General features: G+C 36.5%; 1 protein-coding gene across 2 annotated transcripts in view; it reads left to right on the top strand.

The window, feature by feature from the left end:
* LOC136033954 (acid sphingomyelinase-like phosphodiesterase 3b) overlaps nucleotides 1–25,010 on the top strand; it is a 64,875-nt gene that overhangs the window by 21,625 nt on the left and 18,240 nt on the right. For both annotated transcript variants that reach the window (XM_065714979.1, XM_065714978.1), the window contains exon 3: nucleotides 22,988–23,201. In XM_065714979.1, coding sequence (XP_065571051.1) covers nucleotides 22,988–23,201 — 214 coding nt within the window. The remainder of the gene's footprint in view (nucleotides 1–22,987; nucleotides 23,202–25,010) is intronic.

The following is a 25,010-nucleotide window of genomic DNA, read 5'->3' as shown; positions in this document are numbered from 1 at the left end:
ACAAAACCATCTGCTAACTTCATCTCTTACCTTAACCGCAGCAGAATTATTCTCGTACCTAGTACTAATCACTTTAATTTATTTGTCTGGTATACAATACAAGGATAAGACCTTTGCTAAAGCTCTTCTACCAACAGAATTGAACGCTTACTCATAATCTATAAAACTGAGGACCAAAGGTGTTCGGCAACTAAGGCACTTCTCAATTACTATCCTATGAGTGAAAATTTGGTCGATACATCCTCTACCTTTCCTAAAACTGCACTTTTCTTCTCTTAAAACTTTGTCTACAGTATCTCTCAGTTTAAAATGTGGTTTCATTAAGGTTTTCCTACAATTGTTAGGTACTTCCCCTTTTCAAAAATCATTCATAATCTTCAGTAACTTATTTCTAACCTCAGAGCCTCCATACTTAAGAAATTCATTTACCATACTATCAGCACCTGGAACCTAATTATTTTTTAATCCTTTTAGTACTGTCGCTAATTCTTTCTCACAAAACAAATCTTCCTTCATACCCAAGGTATCACAAACTTTTTCGTTTTCCTCTATATCTTTTCCTGCAACTGTCTCTTGGTTTAGCACATTCTTAAAATGTTCCGCCCATCCCTCTTTAACTCTGTCCTTATCACTAATTTTGACCCCGTTCCTATCTTTAAATGGGAAGCCCGGATTGACTACTCCCTCTTAATATATTAACATGCCAGTAGAATATTTTACTATTATGCCGTCTAGTTGCATCTTCCAGGTCCTTGGGAATTTTATCCATGGCCTCAGAGGCGCCATTTGGGGGGGGGGTCGGGCAAATGCCCACCCCAGATTTTCCAGGAGGGCCCAAGCATCCACCACAAGTGCCCTTTTCCGGCCATAATTATCCATTATGTCCAACATAATCCCTTCTGTCCAAATGATTTGAACTAACTGCACGCCTATTAGCCAAAGAGCGTAATTACCTGACGACCCTTGGGGTAATTACGCTATTTGCTATTGATCATTGTAAACTTTGAAAGTAGGTTAGATTCATAATAAAAGTCTCAGGTTCTGTCAAATGCCCTCCTCAGTTCATATTTTAATGCTTTCTCCACTTTCTTTACATTCCTTTTGTTTCATATGATATATCACTCGGATAATTCTTGTACCCTTCTCCTCTCTATTGAACACAAAGCTTTTTCACTAATATTCCTATCTGCAGTCTTAACTTTCTTCCCTAGGGCACCATCAGCAACTTTGCAGATTCTTTCTCGGAAATTATTTCAACCATCTTCCAGATTGTCAAATTTTAAACTCTCAAGTTTAGTATTCAACTTTTCCTTGAAAGTTTCTCTCAAATTCTCATCCTGGAGTCTACTGGCATCATAATTTTTCGGGAGGTAGTTACCCTTTAGAAATCTAAGCTTTAAATTAACCTTAGACACTACTAGATAGTTATCTTTACTTTTAACATCATTAACAGCACTCCTACATACCCTAGTATCTTGTGTTGATCCTGCTAGTCTTTGGTTTACTATAACATAATCAATAAGATTCGCTGTCTTACCATCACGTGAACACCATGTCAACTTATAGGCCATTTTATGACCAAAGACAGTATTGGTTATAATCAGATTATTATACCTTCAAAATTGAAAAAGTCCGTTGCCATTACTGTTTTTTTTCTTACACCAAATTTACCTAGTCTAGGATTTGCTCCTGTAACTGTAAGTAAATTTTATCTGAGTCACAAGTATCTGCATCAGTCGGTTCAACAAGGGCATATACTACTATGACTGATACCCTGAACTTTTTAATCATAAAATGAGCAATTAGTATTCTGTTATTAATACGTTCCCAGCATAAACAAGACTTGGCAGCTTCTTTATTCATCGTTAATAACAACCAAAAGCCGATAACATACAATAGCTTTGGTTTATTATCACATAAAAATCATATAGTTAAGAAGCTTCTTAAGAATTAAATGCCAAGATTGGCCGAAAAATAACACAAACAAATCATTGTTGATATCGGCCATTACTTAGCAAAATTCCAACTTTAGCGTAAAGAGCGAGGCACTGACGAGGGGAACTCCCTCATATACGTAATATGAGGTGGTTCTCTCACTCGTCAATACCTCGCTCTTTACGCTAAAGTTCAAATTTTGTTCCAGTTCTTTAAGAATGCCCCCTGAATCCCAAAGTCGTTTAATTAGAATAAATAGCTCTTTTGAATAAAAAAATATAGGCGATAAATAAAATTACCGTAGATGAGTTAATTGTAAATCAAAGTAGGATAAAAAGAGTACATTCATTTCGTTACCTTGGGATTATTCTCGATGAGCTTTTATCTCTCCGTAATTGAAACTTGCCCATCACTTAGGTTGTCTTCATAGATTGAAACAAGTGTTTCCTTTCTCCATCCTTAAAATTTTATACCATTCTCTAATTGAATCATATCTTAATTATTGCCACATAGTTTATCTCAACACATTTATGGTCCAACTTTATATATTTTTCTCAATATACTTAATCTCAAACAATTGAAGGACGTGCATACAGCAATGTGGTATTATGATATCCAATCCTCAGCAAATTATTTCCATGATTTGGATATAATTGGGACTCCCACCTCTCCTGCCCACTGAATCCGCTCCAAGAAGTATCGCCTTCCGACAATCAAATCAGAAAGATCTAGATTCTCAATCAGATACCAGATTCCTCATATTGTAAATAAACTTAACTTAGTAGAAATGTCCCGAAGTTTCACAAGTCGATTTTCTTAAAAAAAAAAATTTTTCAAAAATAATTCTTTGTCTGGATGTTTGGATTAATTAATAATAGATTTTAGTATGTATTTTGCTGGGGTGGCATCCTCTATGATCTCCTACCTTGTATGTTTTTTTGTCTTAGTTTTTTTTTCTCTTTTTGGAATTATTAGTATGACGAGACGCTGTGTTTTTTTTTCTATGCATCTGTACTGCTCCAGCCTTACGAGCTCTGCTCTCTGTTGAGGCATAATATTGTTTTTGTATATTTTTAATAAGAATTAATAAATATTGATTGATTGATTGAAATTACTAGAAATACTTTAGCATAAAGAGCGAGGTATTGACGAGGGGCGAATCCCCTCATATGGGTACTAATTTTTTTCTCTTTTTGGAATTATTAGTATGACGAGACGCTGTGTTTTTTTTTCTATGCATCTGTACTGCTCCAGCCTTACGAGCTCTGCTCTCTGTTGAGGCATAATATTGTTTTTGTATATTTTTAATAAGAATTAATAAATATTGATTGATTGATTGAAATTACTAGAAATACTTTAGCATAAAGAGCGAGGTATTGACGAGGGGCGAATCCCCTCATATGGGTACTAATTTTTGTTTGTTTGAAGCTTTCATCTTGCTCCTTACTTTCAGTAGAAAAAGCTTTTATGGCACCTGATATTTACCAAGTGACATTTAGCGATCGCAAATTTTGTCGGTCTGTCAGTGTCTAGTTTGGGCATTTCCAGATAAACTAGGACGATGAAATTTGGCAGGCGTATCAGGAACCAGAACAGATTAAATTAGAAATAGCCGTTATCCCGATTCGACCATCTGGTGGAGTGGGGGGACGGTTAATTCTCAAAAACTAGAAAAAATGAGGTATTTTTAAATTACGAACGGGTGATTGGATCTTAGTGAAGTTTAATATTTAGAAGGATATCGTGTCTCAAAGCTCTTATTTTAAATCCTGACCGGATCCGGTGACATTTGGGGGAGTTGGAGGGAGAAACTTGAAATCTTTGAAAACGCTTAGAGTGGAGGGATCGGGATGAAACGAGCACAAGTCCTAGATACGTGATTGACATAACCGGAACGGATCAGCTCTCTTTGGGGGAGTTGGAGGGGGAGGGTCAATTCTGAAAAATTAGAAAAAATGAGGTATTTTTAACTTACGAAGGAGTGATCGGATCTTAATGAAATTCGATATTTAGAAGGATCTTGTGCTTCAGAGCTCTGATTTTAAATCCCGGTGACAGGGATTCCACCCCGGATCAGATCCGGTGACATTGGGGGGAGTTGGAAGGGGAAACCGGAAATTTTGGAAAACGTGAAAATTGAGGTATCTTTATCTTACGAATGGGTGATCGGATCTAAATGAAACATGATATATAGAAAGATCTTATGTCTTATATGCTCCATTTTTAATTCGAATTGGATCCGGAGACATAAGGAGTTGGAGGGGGGAAACAGAAATCTTGGAAACCAGAAATCTCGGAAAACACTTAAAGTGGAGAGATCGACATGGACTTGATGGGAAGAATAAGAACAAGTTCTAGATATATGATTGACATCTTTGGACCGAATCCGCACTCTTTGGGGGAGCTGGGGGGAATTCTATTGCTTTGGCGGGTTCGGTGCTTCTGGACGTGCTAGAACGATGAAAATTGGTAGGCGAGTCAGGGACCTGTACAAATTGACATGATAACAGTCATTTCCCCGATTCGATCATCTGGGGGGCTGGGCGGAGAGGAAAAATTGAAAAAAGGGGTATTTTTAACTTACGAATAGGTGATCAGATCTTACTGAAATTTGATATTTAGATGGATCTCGTCTCTCAGAGTTCTTATTTTAAATCCCGGCTGTGTCCGGTGACATTGGGAGAGTTGGAAGGGGAAACGGGAGATCTTGGAAAACGCTTAGAGTGGAGGGATCGGGATGAAACTTGGTGGGAAGAATAAGCACAAGTCCTAGATACGTGATTTATATAACCGGACTGAATCCCCACTCTTTTGGGGAGTTGGGGGGGGGGTGAAATCGGAAAATTTGGAAAAATTGAGATATTTTTAACTTACGAACGGGTGACATTATTATTTAGAAGGAACTCATGCCTCAGAGCTCTTATGTTAAATACCGACCAGATCTCGTGACATTGGGGGGAGTTTGGGGAGGAAACCGGAAATCTTGGAAAATACTTAGAGTGGAGAGATCGGGATGAAACGTGGTGTTTAGAATAAGCAAGTTTCGTAGATACTTGATTTACGTAACCAGACTGGATCCGCTCTCTTTGAGGGATTTAGGTAGGGTCCAGTGCTTTGGCGAGTTCAGTGATTCTGGACGTTCTAGGACGATAAAATTGGTAGGCATGTCAGTGACCTGTACAAATTGACTTGATAAGTCGTTTTCCCTATTTGACCGTCTGGGGGGCTGAAGGGAGTGGAAAAATTATAAAAAATGAGGTATGTTTTACTTACGAGTAGGTGATCGGATCTTAATGAATTTTGATAATTAGAAGGACCTCGTGTCTCAGAGCTCTTGTTTTAAATCCTGACCGGCATTAAGCCTCTGATTTTCCTTTTAAATCAGTCTATTGATTCTTAGAATTTTGCTAGAGCTCATGCCATATGAGCTCTTAGCTCTTGTTTTTAAATTTAATTTCTGATTGTTATTTAAATAATGCTGGGAAATCCAGTACCCCCATCATGTAAATTCTCTTCCCCCATGAAAGATCCTCCCACGTAACCCTCCCCTCGATCTCCCCAACCAGACAAAATCCCCCTGAAATTGTCTGTATACTTCCCAATAACCAATACTATATGTAAACATGGGCAGAGTTCATAACTTGCAGCCCTTCCCCCGGGGAATGTAATGGGATCAAGTCGTTCTCAAAGACATAGTTATTAGATTTTTTGACTATCTTGAATAAAATGGTTCAGCGTAGAAATCCGATTCTTTTATACAAATATCTATTTGCCTCAAAGTTCCGTTTTTCAGGTTTCGGTTACTATTAAGCCGTGTCGTTCTTTACTTACAGTTGGTTACCATGGATTCGTTGAAAAATAAATACATTTTCAGACATTTTAGACATATACATATTAGATTTGTTATCTTGGATGAGATTTGTCAAAATAATTTCAGATAAAAATTTGCTATCTGTCGACACGAATGAAAGTAAAAACTGGAGTAGGCTACATCTTTTGCATTCCTACGTTTTCTGTCAATATGGTCAAGTAAGGGGCCTTTGTCATTAGAATACCCCTCTGGGAATTAACTTGTTTTGATTAACTCGACCCAACGGCCAAAGTTCCGGAAGTTGGTTTTAAAGTACCAATTATAATACAAATGGAATTTGATTGTTTCAATTGGTAATTTGTGCTAACAAAAGGCCACATAATTGAAAATTTACACAACCATGTATATCTTAAAAAAATGGGAGCAGTTGAAAATTTGGATTTAATTGACAAGACCTCTATGTGTAGCTAAGCAGTTTCTGGTAGTAGCAGATGTCTAATAAAAAAAGGAAGATAAAATCAGCCAAAAATAAGAGCAATTTACTTATTTTGGAATCTTTCCGTTCCAATATAGTATCCAAGATACGTTTTTCTGCCTTGTCAACTTTTCTAATTGAGGTATGATGAAACAAGGCAAAACTGATATGAAATGGGTTGTCCCCTCCGCAATCCCTCGCTCTTTACGCTAAAGTTGACTCTTTTGCCACAATTCTGCTTTTTAAAACGATTAAAAGCTTTAGCGTAAAGAGCGAGGGATTGCGGAGGGGACAACCCATTTCATGTACGGAGTAATTTCTGTTCGTTTTAAGTTTTAATGTCGCTCCTTACTTTCAGTTAAAAAAAACTATTTTTTTTTATGTAATATTATAACAGAACAAGCTGTGAAAAAAATCTTTCGATTCACCGATGATTATACCGAAACAATTTTTAGAGATTCTGTAAAAATTTAAATACCCTCACGGCCATTGGTAAGGGATATCTTGATACGCCGCATTTAGACATACTAATTGAAAGGTATTTTTGACATGTTTGATCAAATTTTAAAAAGGGATAAAGTTTCCTGCCGAATCAAAGTGGGATAGTGTATGGGCTACGTCAAAGACCACTGTTAGAATTTGCTTTGAATTTAATGCTTGAGTTTGTATTTTCTTTTATTCTTAGACAGGGCATAATTTCCTACAGGGCAGGGGGGTAACTGCCCCCTCCAGACCCAAGTTTGCCCCCAGACCTCTGTTCCCCCCCCCCCAGCTGAAATTTAGTTTCTGCAAAAAAGCTTGTCAAAACTAAAATAAGCCTGCATAATTCAAGTATCCAGAGAAAGAGGTCAGTTTTCTTAGTATATATTTGCCTTTGTGGTAACATATAGATCATTTTTAGTTTTCAATGTCATTTTCACTTGATTTATGAAAATTGGCTCCAACTTTGCCCCCCCCCCTAGCAGTAAACAAACTGTTAATGCTTGAATTTTGTATCAACGAAAATTTCCAAATTTACATAATCATTTTTTAGTGTTCATTTTCACAGTTTAACTTGGCAGCACTGACGAAGGTGACATTGCTCGGATAATCTCATAATTTGGAGACTACCAAAAGAAAAATCCCTATAAAATTGTGTTTCGAGGGGTTAAGATGGATTCATGATAAAAAAAAATTCAAGAGTTACAGTGCTTGCAGTAACAAACTGTAAGCAAGAAGCGAGCCAGCCCTATAGTAACTGAAGCTGTAAAAGACATTAAAAATATGTTTTTGTGTGCTGTTTTCAAGTACATAAAATTAGAAAAATTAGTGCCCATCAAAAGCTACGAGTCCGAGAAAATTTGTTTGATTTCAGAAAAAGCGAGAAAACACCCCTGAAAATTTAAGTGGTCTTGATGAAAATTACACAATTAGATTCAGCATATAAGAGAACGACACTGTAGAGGGTATTTCGTGATTGAAAAAAAAAGGATAAAAATTCCATGGAAAATAGGCTAATCTACATGTCTATGTTGATGCTAAATTTGAAACCATCAAAGTTAAGTAATGAGGAGAAATAAAAAAAGTGAAAGGAGATGTAAAAGAACCATGTAGTAAATTAGTTATGAGCACTATTTTCTGAGGGGTCCCTCACCTCTCACCACCTGGTGTACACCTTGGAATGCCACGTGTGTCCTACGGTTCCGTCATGCTTGGCATAGTTCTGCCACGCTTGACACATGCCACCCTGTGTATATGATTTCTTAGACTGGGTGCCCCCTCTCAATTTTATGTTTAAAAAAAAGAAACCCGTTTCTTGGTTTGCTTCAACTTTTCTAGAACAAAAAAAAAACAGCAGTACTGATTTCCAAAAATATAGGGGAAGAGGCAAAGGATTTTTTTTGTGAAGTTAGATATAAAGGCATGTCTTCAAATCTAGGGGGTAAAATTTTTGCCCCCCTGTCCTTTTATAATTGGTGCCCCAGTACAAAGCTGGAATCATTGCAGAAATTGGAATTTCTCATTATTAGAATAGTATAGGCTAATATAGTATAGGCTAATATATTATAGGCTAATATAGTATAGAAAATAGGCTAATCTACATGTCTATGTTGATGCTAAATTTGAAACCACCAAAGTTAAGTAATGAGGAGAAATAAAAAAAATTGAAAAGGAGAAAGAGAATAAAAAAAGGAGAAAGGAAATAAAAATAAAAATTTCTCATTATTAGAATAGTATGTACTAAGGGTAGAGAATAGGCACAATTTTAGCGGCAATGTAACACTTGTCTCTTCCTTTTGTTCTATTTCAGCTTTTCTTCTTCAGAAGTTAATTTTTTCTTATTTTCTTCCTTTAAACAAACTCATTATTACGTAAAAAATAAAAACATGCTTGTGAGGTAATACAAATTTATTCAAAAGTATAACTGGACAATATTTATTTACAGAGATAAGTGCTCTTGATCCATACCCATCTTATACACTTCTCACATGTATTCACATGTATATATATTTGTTGTATTCGTGTGACTTCATGTTATTCTCGTTTGTTTGGCTGGTTATTAAATCAGCACTTACATTTTGAGATTTCAGTTCACGGTTGTAGCAAACTTTATATGTTAAGTAAAGAAATCTCAAGTAAATTTCAATTAAATAAATTACCAAAAAAAGGAATAGGAACACCAAAAACCATACTATGTCCCAAGTTGTGCGGCTTTTTGTCGCTCTATGTCCAAAACTATTCACACCTTTGTTTAACTTATTATTTGTCGGGAAACTCCGTTTCTCTTCCTCAGTTTTTCTTTTTATGTCGTGCCTGTAATTACTTCCTCTGTCTCTATTAAAATAGGGCGTGCTACTGTGAAAATCTGAAGTTTGTCTGCCTTGGTTAAGAACTGAACTCGCTCTACCTTTGTTAAATCCTCCATTTCTTATGCTTGTGTCCGCAAAATAATTACAACCTTCTTTTTGGATATAACTCTGCATATCATTCTTAGTCCCCCTCTTTACCCCCTCTGCCTTCTCGTTTTTGTATTTCTTTTTCGCAGCAGGAGTGTCTTCAACCGCTACAACTGCTTCTTTCATAGTAGAAGGCCGAACAATTTCCTCTGATTCTATTTGCGAATCCTGCTCAGTAACGATATCTTTTTTTACTTCTGTCCCCTGATTTTTATCAGTCTGTGTGGCACTGTCAACTTTAATTTGAGGTAAAACCCGAATCTGTTTCACTGAGGCAGGACCATTAACTGTAGTATCTTCAGCAGCTCCAACCACCTTCTTTGTAGTCGAAGATCCAACAATTTCCTCCGATTCTTTCTTTAACTTCTGCTCAGTAACAACTTTTTCTTTTTCTTTTTCTATCTTCTTTTTGTCAGAAAAAGTACCATTGTCAAATTTAATTTCTGACTTAATTTGAATTGATTCCTTTGAGGCTAGAGTATAGAAAGCCTTAGCCTCATTGCCTGGTTTGTGTTCAATCTTCTTCTTTGGGATTTGCGAATCATGTTCAGTAACGATTTCTTTTTTTATTTCTGTCCCCTTATTTTTGTCAGTCAGAGTAGCACTGTCAACTTTAATTTTAGGTATAACTTGAATCTGGTTCTTTGAGGCAGGAGCATTAACTGTACTATCTTCAGCAGCTCCAACCACCCTCTTCGTAGTCGAAGGTCCAACAATTTCCTCTGATTCTTTCTGCAACTCCTGCTCATTAATGACTTTTTCTTTTCCTTTTTCTATCTTCTTTTTATCAGAAAAAGTACCATTGTCAACTTTAATTTCTGAGTTAATTTGAATTGATTCCTTTGAGGCTAGAGTATAGGAAGTCTTAGCATCATTGGCTGGTTTGTGTTCAATCTTCTTCTTTGGGATTTGCGAATCCTGTTCAGTAACGATTTCTTTTTTTATCTCTCTCTCCTTATTTTTATCAGCCAGAGTAGTACTGTCAACTTTAATTTGAGGTATAACTTGAATCTGGTTCTTTGAGGCAGGAGCATTAACTGTAGTATCTTCAGCAGCTCCAACCATCTTCTTCGTAGTCGAAGGTTCAACAATTTCCTCTGATTCTTTCTGCAACTCCTGCTCAGTAACGAAATTTTCTTTTCCTTTTTCTATCTTCTTTTTATCAGAAAAAGTACCATTGTCAACTTTAATTTCTGACTTAATTTGATTTGACTCCTTTGAGGCTAGAGTATAGAAAGCCTTAGTCTCATTGGCTGGAAAGTGTTCAATCTTCTTCTTTGGAGGTTTAAGCCCCTCTTTACCTTCAATTAGATTTTCACCCATTTTGTTTTCTCTGTACTCTTTAGTGGCCCACCAAAGTGCTAATCCTGCATAGAAGACTGGAATACCAATCGGAATACATCTAATCATGGACATGTTGCACGTATCACATGTTCTTTGTAACTAATTACTGCTGCCTGGACGACTTATATATATATATGGTAAAAAAGTGACGTCATAGTAGTTACACTATACTGGCACTTGTGCCAGAAGTGATGTCATGCTATCTGCACTCATATAATGTTTATAAAGCTTGATGTGACGTCATCAATAAAATGACGTCACCGATACTGCTATTCTGAATGCAAGAGGAAAAATTAGATTGACGATACCGAATTAAAAATCGTCAGTTATTTTATCAGTGCTTTTTAAACAATAAAAAGTTAAAGCCATAAAAGAAACTGATAATTGCTTAAATTGCGATGAATTATTTAATTTTAGAAATATAAACATACACGTTTTGTGCCGTATGTGCCAAATCTCCCCATGTTGCATTCAATGGGTCATCGGTTGTAGCTTTTGATATTTACCTTATTGTAAATATTGTTTACAATATTTACAATTACCTTATGTGCCATACATTTTTCAAGACTTAGCAGGGGGAGATTTTTCAATGTAGGTACCCAAAAAAGAATGTATTCGATAAAAAAACGAAAAATATTTTCCAAAATCTACTGGAGAGGCCACAAAAAATCTAGGGGTAATTAACCCCTATTCTTCCCTAATGGGCAACCCCACCTAGAATATTTCTAACATAAAACGTGTCAAACAAGTATTCCATGAAAAAAAAAAAACAGGCAACATTTCTGAACTAAAGAGTATCTGAATTTTTAGTCGGGAGAAGAATCTTTTTATAAAAGGCAACGAAAAATTGTTGACATTATTCATTTTTTATTGTTTACTGGTTGGAAGAAAAAATTAGGGGGGTTCGAACCCAGCCCGCCCCCACCTCCCAGGCTACGGCTTTACTATTCGTACAATTTGTCAACTTTCCTACGTTTTTTTAAAACGTGCCTAACCTGGCCAGAAAAAAAAACTATGTATCTCAATGTCACTTGTGCAGTAGGTCACCTGCCAGTAGAGACGTCAATTAGGGGGAAGGGCTTTCACCCTTAGATCTTGGAAAATAGATTTGTTTTAATGTTTGTATTAAAAATGGTTTTAGGTGTTTCTATTGAAACGAATTGCCCCTGTATTTAAAAACATATTTTCAACTTGTGTTTTTCTTACGTTTTTACGAGTCGGACAAAAATTTCGGGGAGGGTTTAAACCCCCTTCCCTGGATACGCCCTTGTGATCACGTAAATTTTTCTGAAATTATTACACATGTAGTCTGATATTTTCGGTTCAAAGATGGTTGACACCCATATTTGTTAAATGGATTTCAATCCATACAAACTTATACTGAGGGTGGATTGTAAGAGTTTTCCTTTTGATTTTGAACCTTCTACAGGGAATGTTGGGGAATCTGAAGAACAAATAAAAAGTCTTTATCATTTGATTCCTTTACACTATTAAATGGTGGTGCCAAATGGAGCGAGGGTGGTATTTGTTCCCTAGATATTAAAAAAAAAACCGTTTTTTATGCTGACATTGAGAAATGCCGTTTTGTGAGAGTTTGCTAAAATAAAAAATTGCTCCTCCCTAAATTTTGAAATATACACCGTCTCCCTCCCCCCTAACTGTATTCTTATGAATTGTCATCGCTGACACAGATGTCAGAAATTCATGGACAAGGTCGATTAAGATAAAAGAACTTGTGGCGTTCTGTCACAATTAAAAATAATAATAAAATTATACTGCCGGCAAATACTCAATGGGAACAAGAAAGTAGTTAGAAAATATAAAAGAAAGCGACTGAAAGCTACTCAAATATGCAAATTTCTGCTAGAGGGTTTTTGAACTTCAAAATTCTATGGAAGTCATGTGATCCATTGAGAAGATTTTCTAGTGCGTTCCGTTGTAGTTTATTGTAACACCCCTACTAATAGATTGCAAGTCTCTTCCGCAAATCGACCAGTCTTTTCTAAGCAGACAACTTTCAGTCCGCCATGTGAACAATTTTAAATTTTTTTTTACTATGGCTGGCAAGGTCTTGTCCTGGGGGAGGGGGGCTTCCGGGTTTGATCTCCCTCCTAATAAAACACTCCCTCCTCCAGAAAAATATCCTGGATACGCCTGCGCTTCTGGGAATTCTTAGATCAATAAAGTTTGTTGTCGGATGTGATTTTATGTTTTAAGTTTTCGTAAAAAAAAACTTGAAGGTATTTTAACTCATTTTCTTTTCTTTTTTTTCTTTTTCTACTGCATTATTGATATATCATATATCATTATATGTCGTGTATTATAGGAAATTATATTTTTTCATTTGTTATATTTTTTGTTCTATTAAAGGGTTTACCCCCCCCCCCCCCCCAACGACATTACTGCATTTACCCCAGGAGCATCATTGTTTAATCTGCCTTTTAAGACACGCCTTTGGAAAGACCTGGTTAAAATGATTAAAATTACTAGCTTGAAATTTTTATCAAGTGCTGTGTGTGCGTGAGAGCCTATGGGGTGCTAATCGGATGGCCAATTGTCCTCCATTGAGGCTAAACGTTTTGGCTAGTCTTCAATTAGCCCTCCCCAAAGTTTGAACAACCATTTATTGTATATGATCAGACCAAGAAAAGAGAACTAAATACATGGAAGGCAAAGTACTTTTTCCACTAATAAGTCTCCATTAATAGATAGGCTATAACAAAAAAAGTTCACGGAACAGCGGAGTGCCGGTTTCTCCCACTATTGCCATTGAACAACGATTTTGGCCAGAATAATCGAGCGAAAATCTAAAGAAGGCCAGTCCATTTAGGCGTATCAGCTCTTTGAAGCTCACTTTCAGGTATGGATTTTCAGGCATAAAATGCTCATTTAATTAATATTTTTATCTAATACATGATTGCCTTTTAAGGGTTATGCTGATCTATGCAGCGTATTTAAATTTTAATTTTCCGTCCAAGCACAATCCAAATTGTATGAGCGTTCTACTGTTGGCATTAAATCACCTTTTTGAATCACATTTTAGCAGAGAGTTTGAATTCAAAAAAGCCTAATGACGCGGTGGCAAATCAAAGGTCAAAATATTGCTTTATTGAACAATTGATGCGTAATAATCCAAATAATTCAGAGCCCCCACCAACTAGCGCCCACACCAACTAGCTGTTGGGGTGGCGTGAAGCGCCACCCCAACAGCTAGTATCTAATAATCTTCTTAAAAATATTTCTAAATATCATATATCTTATTAATTCTAAATCTCTATAATTTCGGCTCAGAATCTTGAAATTTTTCCAGAAAGCGTCTTTATTCTCGGATCGCAAGAACAAAATATCATCAAACAAAAGATCACTTAATAGCGAATCAGACAATATTTAATCTTATCAAACAGTTCGTGGTAACGGTAGTAAGGAGCAACACGGCTCAATATTAAACGAAACCCTAAAAAACGGAATTTTGATACTATGAGATACATCAAAAAAATCAAATTTTTATGCTGATTTAAAATATATAAGTTTCATCAAGTTTAGTCTTACTCATCAAAAGTTACGAGCTTGAGAAAATTTGCCTTGTTTTGGAAAATAGGGGGAACACCCCCTAAAGCTATAGGATTTTATACAGTTAATTACTGTTTTATAAAGAAGAATTGAGAGGAAGAGTCAAACTTTAGCGTAAAGAGCGGGACGTTGAGTAGGGAACAACCCCTTTCATACACGGAGTAATTTCTGTTTGTTTTAGGTTTTAATCTCGCTCCTTACTTTCAGTTGAAAAACTTGTTTTTTTTTATTTAATTCTTTACCATGGAACAAAAGTTGAACAAAACATGTCTTCTTTATTAAATCGGTAATCCCTCGCTCTTTACGCTAAAGCTTTTAATTTTTTTAAAAATTAGAATTGTGGCAAAGAGTCAAACTTTAGCGTAAAGAGCGAGGGATTGCGGAGGGGACAACCCATTTCATATACGGAGTAATTTCTATTCGTTTTAAGTTTTAATGTCGCTCCTTACTTTCAGCTAAAAAATTACTTTTTTTATTTAATTTCTGAACGTTTTTGAATTAATGCATGTTTGGTTTTGGCTCTCCGCACATAAATTATTAAAATGAAATTTATATATTAATTCTTTTTTTGGCTAAATGGCTTTCTCTTAGTTTTGATAAGACGATTTTGAGAAATAAGGGGTGGGGAAGAAGGCCTAGTTGCCCTCCAATTTTTCGGTTACTTAAAAAGGCAACGTTTTTATTAGTAAAAAATATACGTAGCTTAAGAATTAACTTACGTAACAAACTTTCATAATCTTATATTTTTATTATTACGAGGGGGTTTGTACCCTCGTTAATACCTCGCTCTTTACACTAAATCATAATTTTTGTCCCAATTCTTTAAGAATGACCCCTGAATCAGAAAGGCCGTAGAATAAATAGTTGAAATTACTAAAAATACTTTAGCATAAAGAGCGAGGTATTTATCTCCTCCTTAATACCTCGCTGTTTATGCTAAAGTATTTTTAGAACCCCTAATATGCGTAATAATCTCTGTCCGTTTTAAGTTTCAATGCTACTCCTTCCTTTCATTTGAAAAACGTTTTCATGTTTATTTTTCATTCTTTTCTTATAGTAATGCTAGAAAATCCTGCGCCCTTTTCATTGAATTTTTCTTCCCCCACGGCAGACTCCTCCAAGGGAAAATCCTCCAATATAGCCCCCTCCCCTCAGCCTCACTCCCAAAGAAAATAAAATCCCCCTGAAAACGTCTGTACACTTCCCAATAACCATTACTATATGTAAACACTGGTCAAAGCTTGTAACTTGCAGCCCCTCCCCCAGGGATTGTGGGGGAGTAAGTCATCCCCAAATACATAGTTATTATAGTTTTCGACTATGCTGAACAAAATGGCTATCTCAAAATTTTGATCCGTTGACTTTGGGAAAAAATGAGCGTGGGAGAGGGCCTAGATGCCCTCCAATTTTTTTGGTCACTTAAAAAAGGCACTAGAACTTTTCATTTCCGTTTGAATGAGCCCTCTTGCGACATTCTAGGACCACTTGGTGGATACGATGACCCCTGGAAAAAAAAAAAAAAACAAATAAACACGCACCCGTGATTTGTCTTCTGGCAAAAAATACAAAATTCCACATTTTTGTAGATAGGAGCTTGAAACTTCTACAGTAGGGTTCTCTGATACGCTGAATCAGAAAATGATGGTGTCATTTTCAGTTAAGATTCTACGACTTTTAGGGGGTGTTTCCCCCTATTTTCTTAAATAAGGCAAATTTTCTCAGGCTCGTAACGTTTGATGGGCAAGACTAAACTTGATGAAACTTATATATTTAAAATCAGCATTAAAATGCGATTCTTTTGATGTAGCTATTGATATCAAAATTCAATTTTTTGAGTTTTGGTTACAATTGAGCCGGGTCGCTCCTTACTACAGTTCGTTACCACGAACTGTTTGACTTGGTATTAACCAAGTGACATGTAGCGATCGCAACGAACTGTTTGACTTGGTATTAACCAAGTGACATGTAGCGATCGCAAATTCTGTCGGTCTGTCTGTCCCGGTTTTGCTACTTTAGGCACTTCCAGGCAAGCTAGGACGATGAAATTTGGCAGGCGTATCAGGAACCGGACCAGATTAAATTAGAAATAGTCGTTTTCGCGATTTGACCATCTGGGGGGAGGCAGTGGGGGGTCGGTTAATTCGGAAAAAATGAAGTATTTTTTAGCTTACGAACGGGTGATGTGATCTTAATGAAATTTGATGTTTGGAAGAATATCGTGTCTCAGAGCCCTTATTTTAAATCCCGACCGGATCCGATGGCATTAGGGCCATTATTTTAACCTAAAATCTTGGAAAACGCTTAGAATGGAGGGATCGGGATAAAAATTGGTGGGAAAAATAAGGAGAAGTCCTAGATACGTGATTGACATAACCGGAATGGATCTGTTGTGATTGGGGGAGTTGGGGGGGGGGGTAATTCAGAAAATTAGAAAAAATAGGTATTTTTAACTTACGATGGAGTGATCAGATCTTAAAGAAATTTGAAGTTTGGGAGAATATCGTGTCTCAGAGCTGTTATTTTAAATCCCGACTGGATCTGGTGACATTGGGGGGAATTGAGGAAGGAACCTAAAATCTCGGAAAACGCTTAGAGTTTAGGGATTGGGATGAAACTTGGTGGGAAAAATAAGCACAAGTCCTAGATACGTGATTGATATAACCGGAACGGATTCGCTCTCTTTGGGGGAGTTAGGGAGGGTTAATTGAGAAATATTAGAAAAAAATGAGGTATTTATAACTTACGAAGGAGTGATCGGATCTTAATGAAATTTGATTTTTGGAGGATATCGTGTCTCAGAGCTATTTTTTTAAATCCCGAAGGGATCCGGTGACATGGGGGTGTTCTGGGGGATCTTAAATCTTGGAAAACGCATAGAGTGGAGGGATCGGAATAAAATTTGATGGTAAAAATAATCTTAAGTTCTGTATACGTGATTGAAATAACCGGAACGAATCCGCTCGCTTTGGGGAGTTGTGGGAGGAGGGTCAAATTTGAAAAATAAAAAAATGAGGTATTTTTAACTTACGAAGGAGTGATCGGATCGTAATGAAATTTGATGTTTAGAAGGATATCGTGTCTCAGAGCTCTTATCTTAAATCCCGACCGGATCCAGTTAGATCCAGTGAAGAATAATCTTTGAAAATGCTTAGAGTGGAGGGATCGGGATGAAACTTGGTGAGAAAAATAAGCACAAGTCCTAGATACGGGATTGACATAACCGGAACGGATCTGCTCACTTTGGGGGAGTTGGGGGGAGGGTTGATTCTAAAAAATTAGAAAAAAAGGAGGTATTTTTGACTTACGAAAGAGTGATCGTATCTTAATGAAATTTCATATTTAGAAGGACCTCGAAACTCAGATCTCTTATTTTAAATCTCGACCAGATCCAGTGTCAGTAGTGGGGGGGGGGGGGGTAAATTTGGAAAACCCTTAAAGCGGAGAGATCAGAATGAAACTTGGTGGAAAGAATAAGCACAAGTCCAAGATGACTGACATAACCGGACCGGATCCGTTCTCTTTGGTGGAGTTGGGGGGGGGGGGGGGTAATTCGGAAAAATTAGAAAAACTGAGGTATTTGCAACTTACGAACGGGTGATCAGATCTTAATGAAATTTGATATTTAGAAGTAACTCATGTCTCAGAGCTCTTATTTCAAATCCCGACCAGATCTTTTGACATTGGGGGTAGTTGGAGGGGGAAACTGGAAATCTTGGAAAACGCTTATAAATGTCGTAGATACGTGATTGACGTAACCGTACTGGATCCGCTCTCTTTGGTGGAGTTAGGTGGTGGGGTTCAGTACTTTGGCGAGTTTGGTGCTTCTGGACGTGCTAGGACGATGAAAATTGGTAGGCGTGTCAGGGAGCTGCACAAATTGACTTGATAGTCGTTTTCCCCGATTCGACCATCTGGGGGGCTGAAGGGGGAGGAAAAATTAGAAAAATTGAGGTATTTTTAACTTACGAGTGGGTGATCGGATCTTAATGAATTTTGATGTTTAGAAGGACCTCGTGACTCAGAGCTCTTATTTTAAATCCCGACCGGCATTAAGCCTCTGATTTTCCTTCAAAGCAATCTATTGATTCTTAGAATTTCGCTAGAGCTCATACCATATGAGCTCTTGGCTCTTCCGATCTCGTCACAAGTGCCATATGAGCTCTTAGCTCTTGTTTACACTTAGGTTACATCAAGCAATCTGTGTGCTTGCATGATACGTGTGAGGACGGGCGCGTGAGGGCCTTGCCACTTCTTATTCTAATTATTGACGTTTCAATTATTGACATTTTTAAGTCGTTGTAGCTCGTTGAATATTCAAAAAGTATGCAACTTTTGGAATCTTAGGTGTTTGAACTTCGACCACCTTTGCACGTAGCTCTTTGCACGTAAGATGTAGTTTGGCTGTTGTTTTCCTCTGTTTACCCTCTCCCCTCTCACTTTTGTCTGAAAATATTCGTATAAGCAGGCTGCCAAGGGATGCTAGAAAGGCTGTTTTTAACCAGAATTTTCGATTTTATAGGGATGAACAGCCATATTTGTGGGGGGGGGCTCTTGGCCCCTGAAGTTGCAGGATATTGACAAATTCTTCCCATGTTTTTCATTTTCTTTGACGTTTCTTTGACAAATCTTCCTGTATACGAAAAATCCCTGGGTTGTACCCGCAACCAAACAATGTTGCATCTAAAAGGCGGCTATTTAGGCTCTTTCAATCCTGATTACAGTTCTCTTACATAATAGATATTCCTGCGCAGATGAAAAGTTACTTTGTTTGTTGAATTTAACCTCGTTGTGTTTATTCTTTTCTGGGAATTCCGGATTTGTGAAATGTCTTTTGGATTTAGGCTTGATAAATGCGCATGAATCATCGCAAGGTGAACTTGTTTCTTAAATCATAAAAGATATGAACTAAGCATTCACAACAGTGAAGACACTCGTCGATACTGTGTTTTTGAAGGTTTTTCAGTCGAAAAAGAAGATGTGGAATGAAAAACAATGTTGGACGCAAGTGTAGCAAAATCACCTATAAGACGTGTTACGGGTATGCAAGAGTAAGACTAAATGCGAGCGAAGAGACACCATCTATAAAATCAGGGGCATCAGTTGGGGATAGCCTCGGTTGCCTGTATCTTCATTTAATGATTGAAAGAGAAAAATCCCTGCCATTGGCATCCATAAGCTGAATTTTAGTTGGGGGGGGGGGCTTACCTGTCTAGGCACTTCTGATGCTGTACAATGGAAATCTCAAAACAAAAATATAAAAATAGAAGGCAGCATCATTCAGCCAGGGGAGGAGGATGGCGTCCTCTGGGTTACCACGATCCTTGCTCTCATTTTCTTGAATTGACGCCCTACCCCCTAGAGAAGTGACTTATTCTTCACCAAGTCTTACTATTATAAGCCAATCAGAGCCCTGTGGCTCAGATTCCGATCGTCAACCCAAACAAAAAATCGTATTTTTCAGAATAGCCTACATATGATCGTATTTAAGTCAGGCAAGAGCTCTGAATCCGCCATTTTATTAAACATATTTATCTCCTTATACCAAACAAGCAGAAAAGAGCTGATGCTGTTTAACTACAATTAAGAGTGATATCAATACAAAGCAAGGTCAGAATTATAATAGGATAGGAATTGCTTTCATTTCTATCCTTGAACAGGCAAGGATCTGGTTTGTCCGCCCCCATTATTAGTTCGATAAATGTTTAACTGAATCAATGTCTTTTGTTCTCATTTTAAGATTCCGTATATTTTCGACTTGGTATTAAACAACTGAGATTTAATTCCTTACTTTTTGTTAGCATTTAACCACAATTGTGCTAGTGACCAATTGTGTAGTGACAGCCCAGATTACGACACTTCCTCCCACTCTGCTATACATACATTTTGCCGTTAATTTTATGTGGATGCAAAGGACAACCGCAAAAACAGGTTTGTCAGGTTTTACAAAACGCTTAGGATCTATGGGTTGTTGACCCTATTACAGAGAATCGCACACTTGCATAAAAGCATCACATACGCTTATTGCTGACACCTTTTGCCATTTGTCAAACTCACGTTGTTATTATATATAGTCAGTCTACGTCGCAATATAATTACTTTTTAAAGGCTTTTATTTGAATTTATTCAATTTAAAGAAGATCAAACCTTCAAAGGTCACGAATCTATTACGGCTAAGATGATGTGGTACCCCAAAAGAATCGCCCATCTCGTCCAATATCAACTTCTTTAGTTTGCAAGGAAAACAAACAATTTAACCTCTCCCCTTTTGTGCCGGAGACTCAGATCTAATGAAACTTAAGTCCATATGAAAGTGTGAATTTTGTTTTTTCGATTAAGCATAGTAAAATTTTCTTTCTGCAGTTCTAGAAAGGACAATCCTAAAAAATATTCTAGCATACCTGCTTGGATAAAATTAGGACTCTACTCAAAGCATATATTATTGAGCATTTTGATAGCTTTTGGAGTCCACTTTGGTGCTACCCGCTTTGATTGGAAACCTATAACCCATAAGCTGAATTTTAGTTCGAGGGGGGGGGGTTACCTGTCTAATAGGGACTTCCGATGTTGTACAATAGAAATCTCAAAGCAAAAAATATAAAAATATAAGGTAGTGTCATTCAGCCAGGGGAGCGTCCCATGGGTTGCCATGATTCTTGCCCTCTCATTTTCTTGAAAAATCCCTCGCCGATAATGGGATGTATTATTTATAATGTAGGTACATTGGATAGACAGCGCTTTATTTAACAAACCGTATTTTAAACTAGCATTTCTTTAGTTTTTCGGACTATTGGTACGTTCATGATCCTCTGTCTTTTTTTTAAATTACATATTAAAAAAACTACTTTTTTTAACTGAAAGTAAGGAGCGACATTAAAACTTAAAACGAACAGAAATTACTTCGTATATGAAAGAGGCTGCTTCCTCATCAACGCCCCGCTCTTTACGCTAAAGTTTTTTACTGTTTTAAAAAGAAGAATTGAGAGAAAGAGTCAAACTTTAGCGTAAAGAGCGGGGCGTTGATGAGGAAGCAGCCTCTTTCATATACGAAGTAATTTCTGTTCGTTTTAAGTTTTAATGTCGCTCCTTACTTTCAGTTAAAAAAACTAGTTTTTTTATGTAATTTCTGAACGTTTTTGAATTAATGCATGTTTGATTTTGGCTCTCCACACATAAATTATTAAAATGAAATTTGCATATTAATTCCTTTTTTGGCTAAATGGCTTTCTCTTAGTTTTGATCACGATTTTGAGAAATAAGGGATGGGGAAGGAGGCCTAGTTGCCATGCAATTTTTCGGTTACATAAAAAGGCAACCATAAATTTTAATTTTTAACGAATTTTTTTATTAGTAAAAAATATACGTAACTTAAGAAGTAACTTACGTAACAAACTTGTATATTCTTTAATTTGTATTATGTATATGAGGGGGTTTGTACCCTCGTTAATACCTCGTTCTTTATGCTAAAGTATTTTTAGAACCCCTCATATGCGTAATAATCTCTGTTCGTTTTAAGTTTCAATGCTACTTCTTCCTTTCATTTGAAAAAACGTTTTCATGTTTATTTTTCATTGTTTTCTTATAGTAATGCTAGAGAATCCTGCGCCCTTTTCATTGAATTTTTCTTCCCCCATGACAGATTCCTCCAAGGAAAGATCCTCCAACATAGCCCCCTCTCCTCAGCCCCACCCCCAAACAAAATAAAATCCCCCTGAAAACGTCTGTACACTTCCCAAAAACCATTACTATATGTAAACACTGGTCAAAGTTGCAGCCCCTCCTCCAGGGATTGTGGTGGAGTAAGTCATCCCCAAAGAAATAGTTATTATGGTTTTCGACTATGCTGAACAAAATGGCTATCTCAAAATTTTGATCCGTTGACTTTGGGAAAAAATGATCGTGGGAGGGGGCCTAGATGCCCTCCAATTTTTTTGGTCACTTAAAAAGGGCACTAAAACTTTTCATTTCCGTTAGAATGAGCCCTCTTGCGACATTCTAGGACCACTTGGGCGATACGATGACCCCTGGGAAAAAAAAAAAACAAAAAAAAAATAAACACGCACCCGTGATTTTTCTTCTAGCAAAAAAAGATCCTAAGACTTTTAGGGGGTATTTCCCCCTATTTTCCTAAATAAGGCAAATTTTCTCAGGCTCGTAACTTTTGATGGTTAAGACTAAACTTGATGAAATATTTAATAATCTTAATTTAATAATTTAATAATTATATATTTAAAATCAGCATTAAAATGCGATTCTTTTGATGTAGCTATTGATATCAAAATTCAATTTTTTAGAGTTTTGGTTACTATTGAGCCGGGTCGCTCATTACTACAGTTCGTTACCACGAACTGTTTGATTTTAAGGAAATATCATGTGAGCATTTGGTAGCTGTGGGAGTGCCATGTGGTGCGAAAAATTCGCTAACGGTCCCTTTATCTTTGGGATGGTTAGCCGACGCTGAGGTTCGAAAAATGATCTTTAGATATCAAATAGCCTTAATACTTTGTTATTGGTTGTTTTGAAGGAGGGATAGAAGTGATCTCAGTAAAAAATTTTACATCAGAAATCGTTGATTTAATTGTTAGAATGAACAGCGAAAATTGATTACAAGTTTTAGCGAAGACAAAAGAGTGTAAATTAAAATCACACGGACAAAAAAAAACGCTTTTATCTCCAATGTCCACGAAAAAGTAAAGAATAACTACTCTGTCCGCCACGGAAAAATTTAAATTTATAAACTAAAATTGAACGCATATTGAAGAACGAATTGGTATGTCGTAATCGCCCCACCCTTTCCTATTTAGACTAGAGGACTAAGAATTTTTCCAAGGGACAGGAATTTTTTTTTACTTTTGAAGATATTTTGAGATAAATCATTTTTTTACATTCTAAGTTTTTTTTCATTGTTTATATTTTCAGGCCTTTTCTGGCAATTGACCGATGTCCATTGGGATAGAGAATACAGTTCTAATGGAGACCCCAAAAAGATGTGCCATCGAGCTAGTGATGGACTTGGTGTCGAAACGGGCAAGTTCGGGACCTATAGCTGCGACTCCCCCTGGGAGCTTGTTGAAGCTTCTATTGCTGCCATGACAGAACAAGAAAGTGACCCGGATTTTATAGTTTGGACAGGGTTTGTTTTATATCTTCTTAGGTTGCTATATATCGATATATCGATATAATTATATATCGATATAATATCGATATAATTTTGTTTTGTATAATTAATATCTATATTTGTATAATTAAATATATTTAATTATAATTATATATTTGTTATTAAATAATATATTTAAATATAAATATATTTGTATAATTGGGATTTGTATAATTAATATCGATATAATACAAAACTTAATATCGATATAATTATAAATCGATATATCTTAATATCGTTCAAAATAAGCAGTAATTCAGTCATTCTAAAGGCGCCACGTAGCAAGGAATGACTTGCACCAAGAAAATTGTTTCAATAAAACTTATAAAAATTGTATAGATTTATAAGTGAAAAATTATATAAAAAATATTTTAAGATTATAATAAAACCTTACAATGGCTATTTTGCTCAATGTTACCATCATGGCTACATTTTCTAGTTATTACTTCAAGTAAGAAAAGGAGAAGTGGCGTGTCTTTAAAACAAGTAAAACGTTGCAATGTTCTTAGATCTGACAGGCAGGTGGATCTTTTCAGGCGAAACTGATAAAGCGACATATAACTTATTTTAGATACAATTTGCCGGTTAGTAAACCGAATGTTTCAATAATAAATAATTTCTTAGACAACACTGTCCTTCCATTTATAATTACAATCAAATGGAAATGTAGAAGAACGGGTATAGTTTTTCAATAAGAATGGAAAAATGGAAGAAAATTGCTAGTAATAATAAAAGTTTAATCATTTCGTCTTCGCGTCCGGAAGCCTTTACCAGCGGGGAAAATAAATAAAAAAGAAAAGAAAAACGAACTAACCTAAAATAAAAAAGCATAAAGAAAAGAAGAATAAATCGTAAAGCATAAAGAAAAGAAAATGTGTGTTTATTTGTTTGTTTTTTTCCCAGGGGTGATCGTATCGACCCAATGGTCCTAGAGTATCGTAAGACGGCTCATTTGAACGGAATTTAAAAGTTATAATACCCTTTTTAAGCGACCAAAAAGATTGGAGGAGAACTAGGCCCCTCCCCCATCCATTATTCCCAAAATCGTCCGATCAAAATGTTGTGATAGCCATTTTATTTATCATAGTTGAAAGGCCCAATGACTATGTCTTTCGATATGAAATGACCAAACCCCCTCCCCACCCCGCATCCCAAGAGGAAAGGTCTTAAAATTTGTGTTATAAAATTTGACCATTGTTTATGCATAGCATTTTCCCCGCCACCATGCAACTCATAAATCACATGTCAGAAAGGAAGAACTTCTATTAACAAGCGTGCAACAATTAACAAGTCGTGCAACACCTAACGTGCAACTCATAAATCACATGTCGGAAAGGAAGAACTTCTATTAACAATCGTGCAACACCTAACGTGCAACTCATAAATCACATGTCGGAAAGGAAGAACTTCTATTAACAAGCGTGCAACAATTAACAAGTGGTGCAACACCTAACGTGCAACTCATAAATCACATATCGGAAAGGAAGAAGTTCTATTAACAAGCGTGCAACAATTAACAAGTCGTGCAACACCTAACGTGCAACTCATAAATCACATGTCGGAAAGGAAGAACTTCTATTAACAAGCGTGCAACAATTAACAAGTGGTGCAACACCTAACGTGCAACTCATAAATCACATGTCGGAAAGGAAGAAGTTCTATTAACAAGCGTGCAACAATTAACAAGTCGGGCAACACCTAACGTGCAACTCGTAAATCACATGTCAGAGAGGAAGAACTTCTATTAACAAGCGTGCAACAATTAACAAGTGGTGCAACACCTAA

This window comes from Artemia franciscana, chromosome 12, assembly GCF_032884065.1.
Source record: "Artemia franciscana chromosome 12, ASM3288406v1, whole genome shotgun sequence".
Taxonomy (NCBI): domain Eukaryota; kingdom Metazoa; phylum Arthropoda; class Branchiopoda; order Anostraca; family Artemiidae; genus Artemia; species Artemia franciscana.
This window is presented reverse-complemented; position numbering and strand designations above follow the sequence as displayed.